The sequence below is a fragment of the Bombina bombina genome, chromosome 8, assembly GCF_027579735.1.
Source record: "Bombina bombina isolate aBomBom1 chromosome 8, aBomBom1.pri, whole genome shotgun sequence".
Lineage (NCBI taxonomy): Eukaryota > Metazoa > Chordata > Amphibia > Anura > Bombinatoridae > Bombina > Bombina bombina.
Genome location: NC_069506.1, coordinates 300,009,201 through 300,028,730, shown reverse-complemented (window position 1 = coordinate 300,028,730; position 19,530 = coordinate 300,009,201). Strand labels below are relative to the sequence as shown.

Sequence of the window (19,530 nt, the reverse complement as noted above, 5' to 3'; positions counted from 1 at the left end):
GATAGTACTTCATTTAAGGATCCTTTAGATAGGAAAATTGAATCCTTTCTAAGAAAAGCTTACTTATGTTCAGGTAATCTTCTTAGACCTGCTATATTTTTAGCGGATGTTGCTGCAGCTTCAACTTTTTGGTTAGAAGCTTTAGCGCCACAAGTAACAGATCATAATTTTATAGCATTATTATTATTCTATAACATGCTAATAATTTTATTTGTGATACCATCTTTTGATATCATTAGAGTTGATGTCAGGTATATGTCTCTAGCTATTTTAGCTAGAAAAGCTTTATGGCTTAAAACTTGGAATGCTGATATGTCTTCTAAGTCAACTTTGCTTTCCCTTTCTTTCCAGGGTAATAACTTATTCGGTTCTCAGTTGGATTCTATTATCTCAACTGTTACTGGAGGGAAGAGAACTTTTTTACCAAAGGATAAAAAATCTAAGGTAAATTTAGGTCTAATAATCGTTTTCGTTCCTTTCCTCACAACAAGGAACAAAAGCCTGATCCTTCATCCTCAGGAGCGGTATCAGTTTGGAAACCATTTCCAGTTTGGAATATATCCAAGCCTTATAGAAACCTAAAGCCAGCTCCTAAGTACCCATGAAGGTGCGGCCCTCATTCCAGCTCATCTGGTATGGGGCAGATTACGTTTTCTTCAAAGAAATTTGATCAATTCCGTTCACAATCTCTGGTTTCAGAACATTGTTTCAGAAAGGTACAGAATTGGCTTCAAGTTAAGGCCTCCTGCAAAGAGATTTTTTTCTTTCCCGTGTCCCAGTAAACACAGCAAAGGCTCAGCATTTCTGAAATGTGTTTCAGATCTAGAGTTGGCTGGAGTAATTATGCCAGTTCCAGTTCTGGAACAGGGGCTGGGTTTTATTCTATCTCTTCATTGTACCAAAGAAGGTCAATTCCTTCAGACCAGTTCCGGAGCTATCGATATTGAATCGTTATATAAGGATACCAACATTCAAGATGGTAACTGTAGGACTATCCTGCCTTTTGTTTAGCAAAAGACTTCCTGTGCAGCTGCTGCTGGAGTACAACTTTCTCAACAGACACTGCAGCACATGCTCTGCATCACAGATTTTTACTGGGTCCACTGGACCTCTGCGGATTGCCTCCTGTGGAAGCCCTGATACAGTCTGTTGGGTGACTTGATTGATCCCTTCCTGTCTGACTAGCATCAAAGGAGATGCTTTACATTTTGTGAGTATATACCTTACCACACATACCATTGCTTTTGGCATAAGACAGTACTAGGCCATATAGGCACCTCTGTGTTCCCTTGTGTTCCACTACAGATCTCCTATCTCCACCTTGAGAGCTCGGTCTGCTGGGTGACTGTTATAGATCCCAGACTGCTCCCATTGCACTAACTGGAGTGCATCCTAGATTGTGAGTTGAATACAATACAATCTGATAGTTCACCTGTTTGGATCAAACAATATTAGGCCATGTGGCGCATCTGTCTTCTTCTCTGTTTATAGGTTACCCTTTCGGATCCAGGCCGGGTCTGCTACAGATTGCTGCCTCAACAACATCTTATTTTTACATACCTAATATAAATTGTTGGAATATAATGTTATATTGCTACTTTGCTGAATTGTTATATATTGTTGTAAATTAATAATTTGCTGAATTACTTCTGTGAATAGATATTTGTATATCACTATTATCCAGTCAATCATAATCTGTGCATTTTATTTACTATCTTTTATAATACACAACATATTGTGCATAAATTCTCTTAGGGCGCCCCCTATCCTATAGTCAGATGCAAGTCTTACAGGTTGGGGAGCTGTGTGGGGGTCTCTGACGGCACAAGGGGTTTGGGAATCTCAGGAGGTGAGATTACTGATCAATATTTTGGAACTCCGTGCAATTTTCAGAGCTCTTCAGTCTTGGCCTCTTCTGAAGAGAGAGTTGTTCATTTGTTTTCAGATAGATAACGTCACAACTGTGGCATACATCAATCATCAAGGAGGGACTCACAGTCCTCTGGCTATGAAAGAAGTATCTCGAATTTTGGTTTGGGCGGAATCCAGCTCCTGTCTAATCTCTGCGGTTCATATCCCAGGTATAGACAATTGGGAAGCGGATTATCTCAGTCGCCAAACGTTGCATCCGGGCGAATGGTCTCTTCACCCAGAGGTATTTCTTCAGATTGTTCAAATGTGGGAACTCCCAGAAATAGATCTGATGGCTTCTCATCTAAACAAGAAACTTCCCTGGTATCTGTCCAGATCCTCGGGCGGAGGCAGTGGATGCATTATCACTTCCTTGGAAGTATCATCCTGCCTATATCTTTCCGCCTCTAGTTCTTCTTCCAAGAGTATTCTCCAAGATTCTAAAGGAATGCTCGTTTGTCCTGCTGGTAGCTCCAGCATGGCCTCACAGGTTTTGGTATGCGGATCTTGTCCGGATGGCCTCTTGCCAGCTGTGGACTCTTCCGTTAAGACCAGACTTTCTGTCGCAAGGTCCTTTTTTCCATCAGGATCTCAAATCCTTAAATTTTAAGGTATGGAGTTTGAACGCTTGATTCTTGGTCAAAGAGGTTTCTCTGACTCTGTGATTGATACTATGTGACAGGCTCGTAAATCTGTATCTAGAGAGATATATTATAGAGTCTGGAAGACTTATATTTCTTAAGTGTCTTTCTCATCATTTTTTCTTGGCATTCTTTTTGAATACCGAGAATTTTACAGTTTCTTCAGGATGGTTTAGATAAAGGTTTGTCCGCAAGTTCCTTGGAAGGACAAATCTCTGCTCTTTCTGTTCTTTTTCACAGAAGGATTGCTAATCTTCCTGATATTCATTGTTTTGTACAAGCTTTGGTTCGTATAAAACCTGTCATTAAGTCAATTTCTCCTCCTTGGAGTTTGAATTTGGTTCTGGGGGCTCTTCAAGTTCCTCCTTTTGAACCCATGCATTCTTTGGTCGTTATATTACTTTCTTGGAAAGTTTTGTTTCTTTTGGCCATCTCTTCTGCCAGAAGAGTCTCTGAATTATCTGCTCTTTCTTGTGAGTCTCCTTTTCTGATTTTTCATCAGGATAAGGCGGTGCTGCGAACATCTTTTGAATTTTTTACCTAAGGTTGTGAATTCTAACAACATTAGTAGAGAAATTGTGGTTCCTTCATTATGTCCTAAATCCTATGAATTCTAAGGAGAAATCATTGCATTCTTTGGATGCTGTTAGAGCTTTGTAATATTATGTTGAAGCTACTAAGTCTTTCCGAAAGACTTCTAGTCTATTTGTCATCTTTTCCGGTTCTAGAAAAGGCCAGAAAGCTTCTGCCATTTCTTTGGCATCTTGGTTGAAATCTTTATTTCATCATGCCTATGTCGAGTCGGGTAAAATTCCGCCTCGAAGGATTACAGCTCATTCTACTAGGTCAGTTTCTACTTCCTGGGCGTTTAGGAATGAAGCTTCGGTTGATCAGATTTGCAAAGCAGCAACTTGGTCCTCTTTGCATACTTTTACTAAATTCTACCATTTTGATGTGTTTTCTTCTTCTGAAGCAGTTTTTGGTAGAAAAGTACTTCAGGCAGTGGTTTCAGTTTGAATCTTCTGCTTATGTTTTTCATTAAACTTTATTTTGGGTGTGGATTATTTTCAGCAGGAATTGGCTGTCTTTATTTTATCCCTCCCTCTCTAGTGACTCTTGCGTGGAAAGATCCACATCTTGGGTAGTCATTATCTCATACGTCACTAGCTCATGGACTCTTGCTAATTACATGAAAGAAAACATAATTTATGTAAGAACTTACCTGATAAATTCATTTCTTTCATATTAGCAAGAGTCCATGAGGCCCGCCCTTTTTCCCCTGCCACTTCTTGATTATTTTCTAGATCTAGATTATTTTCTAGATCATCAATCTTTTGTTGAAGAGCTATAGTGTGTTTTTCCAATGCTACCAGTTTATTAGTGTTGATATTCTGTGTGTCTTCTAAATCTGACACCCTCCCCTCCACCTCCGACACTCTAGTCGAAAATTGTTTCACTTCCTCTGCAAGCGTATCCACCCCTTTTTGTAAGTTTTCTATCTTAGGTAAAAAAGTGTGGATATTTGCTTTACTATAAGGTGCGGGTCTAGGACATGGCTTTCTGGGATAGGGTCAAAGGAGGAAGCCTGGATACCCACATCAGAACCAAACTTAGCTCTGCGATCAGTGTTTTTATTCCTGCTAGCCATTTTGTTTGGTACTAGAAATTTCTCCATACACTATCAGCGTTCTATTTGCTAGCGTGAGTTTTGAACAACTATTCAGCTCAGTAAAATGCCCTATACAACCACTCTCCCAGCTCAGACAGTTGTTACACAAATTGGGCAAGCAATCTAAACAACATAACAATACATGTCAGTATGTACAATCAACACGTTATGAAATGTTATTCAACCTGCAAGACAAATAAGTGATTAGAGCAGCATTCAGTATTTAGCACTGCATATGTTTTCCATAAACTCTTCTCCCAAGCAGACCTATGATTACACAAAATGAGCAAGCAAAGCCAACAGCATATCAATACAGTTCAAAATGTACAGTCCGTATGTCCATAAATGCAATGCACCCCGACTTGGGTCGCTCCCCTCACTGCTCCGTTAGATGCCCAGTAGCTTCAAATCAGAAACATGCAATATTATTATTGTGCTGTCAAATTTCTAAAGGGCTGTAGACGTGAGAGTTGCCCGTTACCTGCAGGAGACAATACAATACAATAAAATATTATACAGGCCCCACAAATGGGCCTGCACTACAACCTGTAAAAGAGGGTATGAGCAGGGTTACATTTCAGAGGTACCTCCAGTAAGCAAACATAACAGACACAAAGCCCCAGTTAATACTGCGAGTCCTGGGGTGCAATGGAGGAAGACTTATATAAGTGTCAGATGTGCAAAGTTGGGGAGCTGCTGTGGCAACAGTTAGCACCAACAGTCCTCTGCGACAGCGAACAGTTAATTTTCCCTTTTTCCCCTGCCACTTCTTGATTAATGTCTTCTCCTTCTCTTTGGGGATCCCACTGGGCTACCCTAGCAATCTTTCTAACCAGTGGAGGGTGCAATCACTGTGGGCGCCCAGGATATTAGCAGCCAGGCTGGTTGTACAAGGAGCTGCTGCCGTATAGACTCTGTAATGTCAAGTATTAGGGCAGGGTAATATCTCCGTTGTCAGAGTGAAAGGGACACTGTTTTAAACATCAGTGCTGTTGTTGGGAAGAGGCACTAAGAGTCCCATGCATACAAGTCTGCTGGCCAGTAGCAGGGATGATACCGGTCAGGGGATATTATAGATATGTTTCCAAGCCTATCAAGTCCAGTGTTTATGTGAGTCTGAGGCGTCCAACCTTTTATAAAAAGAACCAGTGTCAGTGGCAATCCAGTCAAAGTGGCAAGTATGGGGGCTCGGAGGTGTGTATCATGTAGCACTTACTACTTGCAGTAGATCATGTCCCCACTCCAGATCCCCTGAGCAGGCCTAATCTGCAAAGCGGCACTTCAAGATTGTTTCGCGCCACTTATCCTAAGCTGTACCGGTCCTTCCCTGAGGGCTGCGGCACCAGACAGGCCAGCCGCAAACACTGTGGGGCTATGCGAGAGACCTTTGGCATCTGGCTCTATCAGTGTGAGGATCCTGAGCCTTTCTCCACCGCTCGCTAGTCCGGCGAGGGGTTGCGACCCACGTGGGGCCAAGATGGCGTCGGGCTGTTACAGGCTACCCTCCTCCGTTGTCACCGGTCCGCCGTCGGAACTCCGGGATTTTTGAAGCTGAAGTCTTCTCTTCCGGCCGAAGTGCCGGGTATGCCCTCCTCTGTGACACCACTCTGAAGTGAGGACTTCGGTGGTGGAGCCGCGATCGGCTCACACGAAACAGGCAGAGAGGGTCCTCTGGTGCGCCTCCTCTCCACTCCCGGCAGCAGAATCTGCCAAGGAATTATTTCGTTTGGGACCGGGCAAGCAGGCAGGTAAACAAATGTTGTGGAGCTGGTGGAAATCTGTTGTTAGTGCTATTTTCAGACAGTTTTAATTAGTCCCGACACGGAGCTCCTCTTGTCTGCCTCTTACCTGTTTAATCGTTTTTATATGTATTTGGTGATAAAACTTATTGGGGCCTAGTTTTTTTCCGCATGGCTGGCTTGAATTTGGCCTAGAAACAGTTTCCTTAGGCTTTCCACTGTTGTAATATGAGTGGGAGGGGCCTATTTTGCCTTTTTTTTGCACAGCAAAAATTACAGACACAGACATCCAGCTTCTTCCTGCATGATCCAGGACATCTCTGGAGGGCTCAAAAGGCTTCAAAGTCGTTTTTGAGGGAGGTAAAAAGCCACAGTAGAGCTGTGGCAGTTGTTGTGACTGTTTGAAAAAACAAAAACAAAAAAAAAAACGTTTGTCTTTTATTATTTTTTGGGTATTAAGGGGTTAATCATCCATTTGCAAGTGGGTGCAATGCTCTGCTAACTTGTTACATACACTGTAAAACTTTTGTTAGTGTAACTGCCTTTTTTCACTGTTATTTCAAATTTTGACAAGAAAATCAATCAAGAGATTGTTGTTCCATCATTGTGTCCTAATCCTTCTTCAAAGAAGGAACGTCTTTTACATAATCTGGACGTAGTCCGTGCCTTGAAGTTTTACTTACAAGCTACTAAAGATTTTCGTCAAACATCTACCCTGTTTGTCGTTTACTCTGGACAGAGGAGAGGTCAAAAAGCTTCGGCAACCTTTCTTTCCTTTTGGCTTCGGAGCATAATACGCCTAGCCTATGAGACCGCTGGACAGCAGCCCCCTGAAAGGATTACAGCTCATTCTACTAGAGCTGTGGCTTCCACCTGGGCCTTTAAAAATGAGGCCTCTGTTGAACAGATTTGCAAGGCCGCGACTTCCTTCCGCTTAATCCTGCCTTGTCCCTCCCATCATCCGTGTACTTTAGCTTTGGTATTGGTATCCCATAAGTAATGGATGATCCGTGGACTGGATACACTTAACAAGAGAAAACATAATTTATGCTTACCTGATAAATTTATTTCTCTTGTAGTGTATCCAGTCCACGGCCCGCCCTGTCCTTTTAAGGCAGGTCTAAATTTTAATTAAACTACAGTCACCACTGCACCCTATGGTTTCTCCTTTCTCTGCTTGTTTTCGGTCGAATGACTGGATATTACAGTTAGGGGAGGAGATATATAGCAGCTCTTCAGTGGGTGATTCTCTTGCAACTTCCTGTTGGGAAGGAGAATATCCCATAAGTAATGGATGATCCGTGGACTTGATACACTACAAGAGAAATAAATTTATCAGGTAAGCATAAATTATGTTTTTTAGATGGTGGTGCAGTCTTTCACAAAGGAATTGCCAAACCTCTTTCTCCCATCTCAGGTCTCAGCAGAAAACCTCAGAAGAAAAGGCCAACATTAGTGCAATGTAGCTTAGCAAACAGCCTGTACTAAGAACATACTCGCAGGGATACCTGAAGAAATTGGAGATTTTATTCAGAAAACACCTGAAGCATTGGTAACCGTGATTTCCAGCTTTTATAAAATCCAATAAAAAGCTCAAAGTATGAATAAAAGAAGCTCTTTTCATAGTGATTTTAACTGCTCTTGAAAAGGGCAGCTGTGTCTGCCGAAACCGGTTGAGCTTTTTTATTCATATTTGAGCTTTTTATTGTTTTTTATTAAAGCTGGAAATCACTGTTATCAGTGCTTAGGGAATCTTTGCCTCCTCCTAGTGGTAGGAAAGAGTAATTCCCATAAGTAATGGATCATGAACTCTCAACATGTTTTTTTTAATATTGGGACTAATCTTATGTTTCAATAATGTCATATATGAAAAGGACTCCTCTAGGCTCTATATGAAAGGACTCCTCTAGGCTGTATCTCCATAAATACAAATATATTAAAACATATACTATTACAAAAAGTTACCATATAAAAACAATATCAGAAGGTTGCAATGGTTATAAGTGCATAACATTATTGAAGCGTAAGATTATTAAATATTACAAATATATATGTTTACCAAACATTATACCAGACTTTTTCATATAACCCAATGTTCATATATTATGGCATAAAGATGAATGTATCTAAATAAAACTACAATTGAAGAATAAAAGAATAATCTTACATTACGCCTCTAGCCTTGAGAAAGGCTGAAAGCACCATACTCATAACGCTGAGTTGGAATGACGCCAATCGAGCAGTATCGAAGGACCTTGCAAGCTGAATGTGAAGCTGGGCAGCTTAAACAGACAGCGTGTAGCTGGGAAAGACAGACTTACAGAGCCATTTACCACACATGGAGGTATGGAGAATCGGTAATACAAGCATTGTGAGTACTCCCAGGAACTTATTTGCTTTTTCGTTACACGGATAACAGGAGTCTCTTGAAAGTGTTTTAAAGGGGATTAACTTTTTGATGTTAAGATCAGTCCTTACAAATATTATTTTTTCCAGACTCTGGATGCTATATTTATGAAATTTCCTTTGTATATCACTGAACTTTTAACATTTTAATTATAGTTCTGACCTTTTTGTATATTTGATTTATATAGATTCCAATTATTGGGTATTTTTATGAATACTGATTGTGTTTTTATCAATGAACCTAAATGTTATTAAATGTGAATTTATATTATGGTATAAATCTATTAAATATCTTCTTATTTGGTATTATACTTATATGTATTTGATACTCTTTACTATTAAGAGTAGCGTGCACACAAGGTTCTCTTTTCTTCTTCTTATTAGTTTTTAGGGTCTAAAACTAGACATTTCTTGTTCTGGTGTTTAGATCTCTACATTTTTGCACCAGTCACACGTTATACGATTTAAACTATTTATTGATTCCACTCCTGAGATAAGGAAATTTGTAAATTTTTTTGTAATGACTAGGAATTTATTTGTCTTCATGATTCAGGTAGAGCATGCAATTTTAAGCAACTTTCTAATTTACTCCTATTATCAATTTTTCTTCATTCTCTTGCTATCTTTATTTGAAATGCAAGAATGTAAGTTTAGATGCCGGCCCATTTTTGGTGAACAACCTGGGTTGTCCTTGCTGATTGGTGGATAAATTCATCCACCAATAAAAAAGTGCTGTCCAGAGGTCTGAACCAAAAAAAAAGCTTAGATGTCTTCTTTTTCAAATAAAGATAACAAGAGAACAAAGAAAAATTGATAATAGGAGTAAATTAGAAAGTTGCTTAAAATTGCATGCTCTATCTGAATCACGAAAGAAAAAAAAAATGGGTTTAGTATCCCTTTAACCCCTTAAAGACAGAGGACGTACCAGGTACGTCATAGAAAATACTTCCCTTAATGACAGTTGACGTACCTGGTACGTCCTCTGTTGTCTGAAGTGCTGGAAGCGATCTTGATCGCTTCCAGCTGCTTACAAGGTATTGTAGTGATGCCTCAATATTGAGGCATCACTACAATCCCCCATTTTACATACCGATGCAGAAAGGGCCACTCTGTGGCCCAATCTGCATCGGCTATGTATGTTTCACAATCAGTGGCTGTTTGTTGTGCTGATATCATTCAATATATACCCATCGGTTACAATTACTAACCGATCTCTAAGTCTTCCGATTTTCTGCCGGTTCCGGCGGTAGCGGCGGGGGGAGGCGGGGGGGCGGGTGCGCGCTCGTGCGCGCGCACGCAAAATTCACAGCACATAAAAAAAAAAAAAAAAAAGATCGATCTAGATGCAGTGGCATCTTTGTTCTTTAATAAGGGATCTGGGAGGGGGAGGGTTGAATATTATTTAGGGGGGGCCAGCTACACTACAGCAAACTTATTTTATATTAAAAAAGTAAAAAAAAAAACTATTTTGGGGGGCAAATTGGGTACTGGCAGACAGCTGCCAGTACCCAAGATGGCGGCATATAGACAGAGGGGGAGGGTTAGAAAGATGTAAGGGGGGATCAGGGAGGTTGTGGGGTAAGGGGGGATCTATCACTGCAGACTTTATGCCAAAAAATAAAAAAAATATTTTTATTTCAGTACTGGCAGACTTTCTGCCAGTACTTAAGATGGCGGTGACAATTGTGAGGTGGGGAGGGAAGAGAGCTGTTTGAGGGGGGTCAGGGGGGGATCAGGGGGTGGGATGTGTCAGGTGGGAGGCTGATCTCTACACTAAAGCTAAAAATTAACCCCACAAGCTACCTAATTAACCCCTTAACTGCTGGGCATATTACAAGTGTGGTGCGCAGCAGTATTTAATGGCCTTATTATTACCAAAAAGCAACACCAAAGCCATATATGTCTGCTATTTCTGAACAAAGGGGATCCCAGAGAAGCATTTACAACCATTTGTGCCATAATTGCACAAGCTGTTTGTAAATAATTTCAGTGAGAAACCTAAAATTGTGAAAAATTTAAGTTTTTTTTTTTATTTGATCGTATTTGGCGGTGAAATGGTGGCATGAAATATACCAAAATGGGCCTATATCAATAATTTGGGTTGTCTACTACACTACACTAAAGCTAAAATTAAACCTAAAAGCTCCCTACAAGCTCCCTAATTAACCCCTTCACGGCTGGGCATAATACACGTGTGGTGTGCAGCGGCATTTAGCGGCCTTCTAATTACCAAAAAGCAATGCCAAATCCATATAGGTCTGCTATTTCTGAACAAAGGGGATCCCATAGAAGTATTTACAACCATTTATGCCATAATTGCACAAGTTGTTTGTAAATAAATTCAGCGAGAAACCTAAAGTTAGTGAAAAAAATTGTGAAAAAGTCAACAATTTTTTTTATTTGATCGCAATTGGCGGTGAAATGGTGGCATGAAATATACCAAAATGGGTCTAGATCAATGCTTTGGGATGTCTTCTAAATATAAATATATACATGTCAAGGGATATTCAGGGATTCCTGAAAGATATCAGTGTTCCAATGTAACTAGCGCTAATTTTGAAAAAAAGTGGTTTGGAAATAGCAAAGTGCTACTTGTATTTATGGCCCTATAACTTGCAAAAAAAGCAAAGAACATGTAAACATTGGGTATTTCTAAACTTGGGACAAAATTTAGAAACTATTTAGCATGGGTGTTTTTTGGTGGTTGTAGATGTGTAACAGATTTTGGGGGTAAAAGTTAGAAAAAGTGTGTTTTTTTCCATTTTTTCCTCATATTTTATCATTTTTTTTTTAGTAAATTATAAGATATGATGAAAATAATAGTATCTTTAGAAAGTCCATTTAATGACGAGAAAAACGGTATATAATATGTGTGGGTACAGTAAACAAGTAAGAGGAAAATTACAGCTAAACGCAAACACTGCAGAAATGTAAAAATAGCCATTGTCATTAAGGGTAAGAAAATTGAAAAATGGTCCGGTCATTAAGGGGTTAAGTAACATTTGGAAGAGCTTGTTTTTCCCTTTAAGAAATCTGTTTTACTGGCTTGTTAAATAAGAATATGGTAGGATCAAAAGGGATTTGACATCTGCCATAACTGAGACAGTACTCTTTACCACAATCTCCCCTTATCTTTTTTTCTTCTTCAGCCTCTGAGATCCAGATGATGACTTTACCCCAGGGGCAGTACGTGATTGCAGAAGCATCAATGGGCACTCCGGTTACTCCTGTACATAGCAGCCAAGTGAAGGTAAAAACTCCAACTGTATCTAGAAACACACTAAGCAAAGTAAATATTATTGAGCAACATAGTCTTGGGTTCTGTTTTTCACCTGAAAGTAATCCAAAGTGAATATTCAAGATCAAACTTCCAATGATTTGTTTTTGATCATCATAATCTTCCATCCCGTTTGTAGTAAACCATGACACTTAACAAAAGAGGAACGGGTCTTAGGAATTCTTATTTTTGATCATTTAAATTTCTTTCCAATGGCATGAAGAGTCCACAATTCCATTCATTACTGTTGAGAATAATTCAACACCTGGCCACCAGGCAGAGGCAAAGATACCCCAGCCAAAGATTAATGGGCCAGTAAACCTAAATAATAATATATTAGTGCTAGTTTGTTATTACATAATATATCTGGTGATTTTTTATAAAAAGAAGAGGGTTTTCCAGACCCGCCCTCTGTGCTCTACTGAACGGGTCTGGTTCTCCCTCAGAGCGCATCGGGCTAGCTGTCTAGTCACAGCCCGGCCCGACCGAGCCATTACATTCAATGCAGCTCGCTCCTGATGTCAGACAGAGCAGGAGTGAGCTGCATTGAATGTAATGGCACGGTCGGGCCGGGCTGTGACTAGACAGCTGGCCCGATGCGCTCTGAGGGAAAACCAGACCCGCTCAGTAGAGCACAGAGGGCGGGTCTGGAAAACCCTCTTTTTAAAAAAAAAAAAAAAAAAAATCAGCGGATATATTATGTAATAAAAAACTAGCACTAATATAATGTTATATAATTCTGCACTATGTGCAGAATTATATAACATTTTTTAGGTTTACTGGCACTTTAAGTATCACTCCCACTCCCCATACTCCCCCAGTCATTCTTTGCCTCTGTAACTTGGAGGTAGGCGAAGATGGTGCTGTGAAGAAATTTGGTTTAAAGTCCTTTAATTGGGTAGCTTCCCTTCAAGATGAGATTGGGGTTAATGCTGTGTCCATGTAAACCTCTTAGTAAGAGTGTTGGTAGCTGTTAGCTGCTGAATATTGCAGGGATTTCTTTCCTAAGACATGGAGAGTCCACAACGTCCTTCCAATTCCTAGTGGGATATTCACTCCTGGCCAGCAGTAGGAGGCAAAGCGCACCACAGCAAAGCTGTTAAGTGTCCCTTTACTTACCCATAACCCCCAGTCATTCTCTTTGTCTCTGTCAATGGAGGAGGTGTCTGAAGATATTGATTCCTTTGATGGGTACTTTTCCCTGCAAGAAAGGATTGGGGTTTAGCTGTGTCCACATCAATCTCTTGAGTAAAAGTAGTGGTGGTTTTTAAGCAGTTAGAAAATATTGAGGTTGTCTTTGCTTTAATTTCTAACATATTTGCTACCCCTGTTATAGAAAACCAGAGTTGGTCACTCTGTATTTTCTTTTTCTATAGGTCCATGATAGATGTGGCCATCTATCACACCTAGAAGTGCTCCTGCCCTACTACAGAACAGGGGTTAATAGTTTCCCGCCGCATGCCAGAGGTGCACTTGTGTCTAATTGCACTTGTGTTCAGACCGCCCTATCATATATTTTTGATGGGTTTTGCATCTTGCCTCTTTCTTTTACAAGATATGACGAGTCCACGGATTTTATCCTTACTTGTGGGATTTAACCTCCTGCTAGCAGGAAGTGGCAAAGAGCACCACAGCAGAGCTGTATATATAGCTCCTCCCTTCCCCTCCCCCTCCAGTCATTCTCTTTGCCTGTGTTAGTGATAGGAAGAGGTAAAGGGAGGTGTTAGTTTTAGATTCTTCAATCAAAAAGTTTTTTATTTTAAAATGGTGCCAGAGAGTACTTTTTTCCTCAGGGAGAAATCGTCAGTCTATTACTTCCTAAGAGGAGTGAAGACATTTTATTTTTCTGCCCTGATGTTAATGATCTTAGCAAATGTTATCTAAGATCCATGCTGGTTCCCACAGAGCAGTTGAAGGTAGTGTAAAGAAACATCTTCAGTCTGGAGAACCCGGTCATGCTACAAGCAGCATTGAGGTATGTTCAGTCATTTGTTTCTGGGGAGACTTGATACATCAGAACAGGCTGACATTATTCCCTATCGGGGGAGGGTAAATCAGTATGCACTACATGTAGAGTAATGGTGTACCTGGAATTCCCTTTATATTATCTGCTAAATGTGTCTAATATCACTTATGATAATGTTTAGTATGGGCTGAACGCTGGGAGATGCGGTTGCTGGCTAAAAAACGTCATACATTTTTTCTGACCTAAGGGTGTATAGTTTTTTTGTTGTCAGGCAGTGAGGCTTGATATTGGGACATGCTTGTGTAAGAGGGGCATATGGCTTTATGTTTTATTACTAGCGACATGTTTGGGGTTTGCAACCCATGCGGGTCTCTGTAACGGCTAGTGTTATGCCCACGAGGGGCGGGGCCTATTTTCATGCGCTCAGACGCGCAGTTTCACCCAGATTGCATAGACAGCAAAGTCCTGGGCTCCGGTGGGGCCTAACTTGTTTGACCATTCAAAGGGTCTTCACAGCTTCCTAAGTAGCAGCAGTGTATTCCGGGGGCAGGTAGGCGGCACAGCAGAGTTTTTTGTCATAACTGTTAAATTATTTTCTATTGCTTTTTACACATCTAAGCAAGCCGGTGCAATATTATTAGAATATTTTGGGCACATTAAAACAATTTTTATTGCCAAAAATGCTGTTTTAAGGATAACAGAAAAATGTTTGCGCTTTTATTATTTAAAGGCGCAGTACACTTTTTATGTAAAGTTTTTTTGTGTATGTTTTTTTGCCTTAAGAGGTCAATAAATAAAGCTAAGAACGACTATTATTGCTATTACTAGTCTAACATGTCTGAACTTGAGGAAATCACTTGTTCTATGTGTTTAGATGCCATTGTGGAACCCCCTCTTACTTTTTGTCCCTCATGTACTGAAAGGGACAAAACTCAAATTTTATTTAAGGCTAAGGATGATTCTCAGTCTGAGGAGAATCAGGGTATGCCACCAAATTCTCCCCAAGCGTCACAACCTTTAACGCCCACACAAGCGACGCCGGGTTCTTCAACCGCGTCTAATTAATTTACTTTGCAGGATATGGCTGCAGTTATGTCAACTACCCTTACAGAGGTATTATCTAAGTTGCCAGTGTTACAGGGCAAATGTAGCAGGACAGCAGTCAATGTGAATACTGAGTCCTCTGATGCTTTGTTAGCTATTTCCGATGTACCCTCACAGGGATCTGATTTGGGGGTCAGGAAACTTCTGTCTGAGGGGGAACTTTCCGATTCGGGAAGTGTGTTACCTCAGACGGACTCGGACGTTATAGATTTAAGCTTGAACACCTCCGCCTGTTACTTCGGGAGGTTTGAGCGACTCTGGATGACTATGACTCTATTGTGGTGCCACCAGAGAAATTGTGTAAAATGGACAAATACTTAGAGGTACCTGCTTACACGGATGTTTTTCCGGTTCCTAAGAGAATTTTCGGAGATTATTAAGAGGGAATGGGACAGACCGGGTATCCCGTTCTCACCTTCTCCTAATTTTAAGAAAATGTATCCCATATCTGACACTGTCCGGGACAAAAAGTCCCTAAGGTGGAGGTAGCTATTTCTACCCTGGCTAAGCGTACAACTATTCCTATTGAGGACAGTTGTGCTTTCAAAGACCCTATGGATAAGAAATTGGAGGGTCTTCTAAAGAAACTGTTTATTCATCAGGGTTTCCTTTTACAACCAACGGCCTGCATTGTACCAGTTACCACTGCGGCGGCCTTCTGGTTTGATGCATTAGAAGAGTCTCTTAAGACTGAGACTCCTTTAGAGGATATTTTTGATAGAATTAAGGCTCTTAAGCTGGCTAATTCTTTTATTACAGATGCCACCTTTCAAATTGCCCAAATTTTACGGCTAAGAATGCCAGATTTGCCATTTTATCACATAGAGCGTTATGGTTAAAATCTTGGTCTGCTGATGTGTCATCGAAGTCAAAGATTTTGGCTATTCCTTTCAAAGGAAAAACCCTATTCGGGCCTGACTTGAAAGAAATCATTTCTGACATCACGGGAGGTAAGGGTCATCTCCTGCCACAGGATAAGACAGCTAAACTGAGGGGTAAACAAAATAATTTTCGTTCCTTTCGGAACTTCAAAGGAGTCCCCTCTTCTTCCTCTTCTTCCGCTAAACAGGAAGGGACTTTTGCTCAGGCCAAGCCCGTCTGGAGACCCAACCAGGCTTGGAACAAGGGTAAACAACCCAAGAAGCCCGCTGCTGCTACCAAGACAGCATGAAGGGGCAGCCCCCGATCCGGGACCGGATCTAGTAGGGGGCAGACTTTCTCTCTTTGCCCAGGCTTGGGTAAGAGATGTTCAGGACCCCTGGGCACTGGAAATCGTGGCCCATGGGTATCAACTGGAATTCAAAAATTCTCTCCCAAGGGGGAGGTTTCTTCTTTCACGATTGTCTATAGACCAGATAAAAAGAGAGGCGTTCTTACGTTGTGTAAAAGACCTCTCTACTATGGGAGTAATTCGTCCCGTTCCAATACTGGAACAGGGGCAGGGGTTTTACTCAAATCTTTTCGTGGTCCCCAAAAAAGAGGGCACGTTTCGACCTATTTTAGATCTAAAAAGTCTAAACAAGTTTCTCAGAGTCCCATCCTTCAAGATGTAGACTATTCGAACAATTATGCCATTGATCCAGGATGGTCAATATATGACTGCCGTGGACTTGAAGGATGCATACCTTCATATTCCTATCCACAAGGATCATCATCAGTTCCTAAGGTTTGCCTTTCTGGACAAACATTTTCAGTTTGTGGCTCTTCCCTTCGGGTTGGCCACAGCACCCAGGATCTTCACGAAGGTTCTAGGGTCCCTTCTGGCTGTTCTCAGGCCGTGGGGCATTGCAGTGGCGCCTTATCTGGACGATATTCTGATCCAGGCGTCGTCTTACCATCTGACAAAGTCTCATACAGACATGGTTCTGTCCTTTCTGAGGACTCACGGGTGGAAGGTGAATCTAGAAAATTGTTCATTAATTCCACAGACAAGGGTTCCCTTCTTGGGAACTCTAATAGACTCCATATCTATGAACATTTTCTTGATGGAGGTCAGAAAGTTAAAGATTCTAAATACATGCCAAGCCCTTCAGTCCAATCCTCAGCCATCAGTGGCCCAGTGCATGGAAGTAATTGGATTGATGGTGGCGGCAATGGACATCATTCTGTCTGCTCGTTTTCATCTCAGACCACTACAGCTGAGCATGCTCAGGCAGTGGAATGGAGATTATGCAAATTTGTCTACTCAGATAGATCTGGATCAGGAGACAAGAGACTCTATTCTTTGGTGGTTGTCGCAGGATCATCTGTCCCAAGGGACGTGCTTCCGCAGACCCTCATGGGTGATAGTGACGATGGACGCCAGCCTTTTGGGTTGGGGTGCAGTCTGGAATTCCCTGAAGGCTCAGGGTGTGTGGACTCAGTCGGAGTCACTTCTTCCAATCAATATTCTGGAATTGAGAGCAATATTCAATGCACTTCAGGCATGGCCTCAGTTGGCTTTGGCCAAATTCATTAGTTTTCAGTCAGACAACATCACGACTGTGGCTTACATCAATCATCAGGGAGGAACAAGGTGTTCCTTAGCGATGACAGAAGTATCCAAGATAATTCGGTGGGTGAAGGCCCACTCGTTATCTGTCAGCAATCTACATCCCAGGAGTGGACAACTGGGAATCAGACTTTTTAAGCAGACAGACGTTTCATCCGGGGGAGTGGGAACTCCATCTGGAGGTCTTTGCCACTCTGATCCTGAGATGGGGCAGACCGGAGTTGGATCTGATGGCATCTCGTCAGAATGCCAAGCTTCCAAGATACGGATCCAGGTGAAGGGATCCTCAGGCCGAACTGATAGATGCTGTGGCAGCGCCTTGGTCATTCAACCTAGTTTATGTGTTTCCACCGTTTGCTCTCCTGCCCCGGGTGATTGCTCGGATCAAACAGGAGAGGGCTTCAGTAATTCTAATCGCGCCTGCGTGGCCTCGCAGGACTTGGTATGCCGATCTAGGGGACATGTCTTCTCTGCCGCCGTGGAAGCTTCCATTGAGGCAGGACCTTCTCATTCAGGGACCCTTCCAACACCCAAATTTAGTTTCTCTGCAACTGACTGCTTGGAGATTGAACGCTTGATTTCATCTAAGCGGGGGTTCTCTGATTCGGTCATTGATACTTTGATTCAGGCACGTAAGCCTGTTACTAGAAAGATCTACCATAAGATATGGCGTAAATATTTTTGTTGGTGCGAATTCAAGGGCTACTCATGGAGTCAAGTTAGGATTCCCAGTTTTTTATCTTTTCTCCAAGAGGGATTGGAGAAGGGGATATCAGCAAGTTCCTTAAAGGGACAAATGTCTGCTTTGTCGATTTTACTACACAAACGTTTGGCAGATGTTCCAGACGTTCAGTCTTTTTGTCAGGCTCTGACCAGAATCAAGCCTGTGTTTAGACCATTTGCTCCACCCTGGAGTTTGAATTTAGTTCTTAATGTTCTTCAAGGGGTTCCGTTTGAACCCATGCATTCCATAGATATTAAGTTGTTATCTCGGAATGTTTTATTTTTGGTTGCTATTTCTTCTGCTCATAGAGTTTCTGAGCTTTCATCGTTACAATGTGACTCGCCTTATCTTATCTTCCATTCTGATAAGGTGGTCTTACGTGCCAAACCTGGTTTCCTTCCTAAGGTTGTTTCTAATAAGAATATTAATCAGGAAATTGTTGTTCCTTCATTATGTCCTAATCCTTCTTCTAAGAAGGAGCGTTTGTTGCATAACTTGGACGTGGTCCGTGCCCTGAAGTTTTACTTGCAGGCGACTAAAGAATTCCGTCAATCATCTTCATTATTTGTTGTTTTTTCTGGAAAGCGTAGGGGCCAGAAAGCTACGGCTACCTCTCTTTCTTCTTGGCTGAAGAGTATCATCCATCTGGCGTATGAGATTGCTGGACAGCAGCCTCCTGAAAGAATTACGGCTCATTCCACTAGGGCTGTGGCTTCCTCATGGGCATTTAAAAACGATGCTTCTGTTGAACAGATTTGCAAGGCTGCAAGTTGGTCGTCTCTTCACACTTTTTCCAAATTTTCCAAATTTGATACTTTTGCTTCTTCTGAAGCTGTTTTTGGGAGAAAGGTGCTTCAAGCAGTGGTGCCTTCCGTTTAGGTTCCTCTCTTGTCCCTCCCTTTCATCCGTGTCCTGTAGCTTTGGTATTGTATCCCACAAGTAAGGATGAAATCCGTGGACTCGTCATATCTTGTAAAAGAAAAGGAAATTTATGCTTACCTGATAAATTTATTTATTTTACGATATGACGAGTCCACGGCCCACCCTGTCATTTCTAAGACGGGTATTTTTTTTGTTAAACTTCAGTCACCTCTGCACCTTTGACTTTTCCTTTCTCTTCCTAGCTCCGGTCGAATGACTGGAGGGGGAGGGGAAGAGAGGAGCTATATATACAGCTCTGCTGTGGTGCTCTTTGCCACTTCCTGCTAGCAGGAGGTTAAATCCCAGAAGTAAGGATGAAATCCGTGGATTCGTCATATCGTAAAAGAAATAAATTTATCAGGTAAGCATAAATTTCCTTTTTCAATACAGACCTTTTTATAGAAGGTCTTTTATGGTTATACCTTATGTTATACAGTTAAAGGGACACTGAACCCAAATTTTTTCTTTCGTGATTCAGAGCATTACATTTTAAGCAACTTTCTAATTTACTCTTATAATCAAATGTTCTTCATTCTCTTGGTATCTTTATCTGAAATGCAATAATGTAAGTTCAGATGCCGGCCCATTTTTGGTGAACAACCTGGGTTGTTCTTGCTGATTGGTGGATAAATTAATCCACTAATAAAAAAGTGCTGTCCAGAGTTCTGAACCCAAAAAAAA

The 19,530-nt window shown here is 41.3% G+C and overlaps 1 protein-coding gene across 1 annotated transcript in view; it reads left to right on the top strand.

Moving 5' to 3' along the window:
• Window positions 1-19,530, top strand: part of LOC128639017 (PR domain zinc finger protein 10) — a 134,808-nt gene that overhangs the window by 96,547 nt on the left and 18,731 nt on the right. Inside the window, exon 11 of the mRNA XM_053691156.1 lies at window positions 11,516-11,616. Coding sequence (XP_053547131.1) covers window positions 11,516-11,616 — 101 coding nt within the window. The remainder of the gene's footprint in view (window positions 1-11,515; window positions 11,617-19,530) is intronic.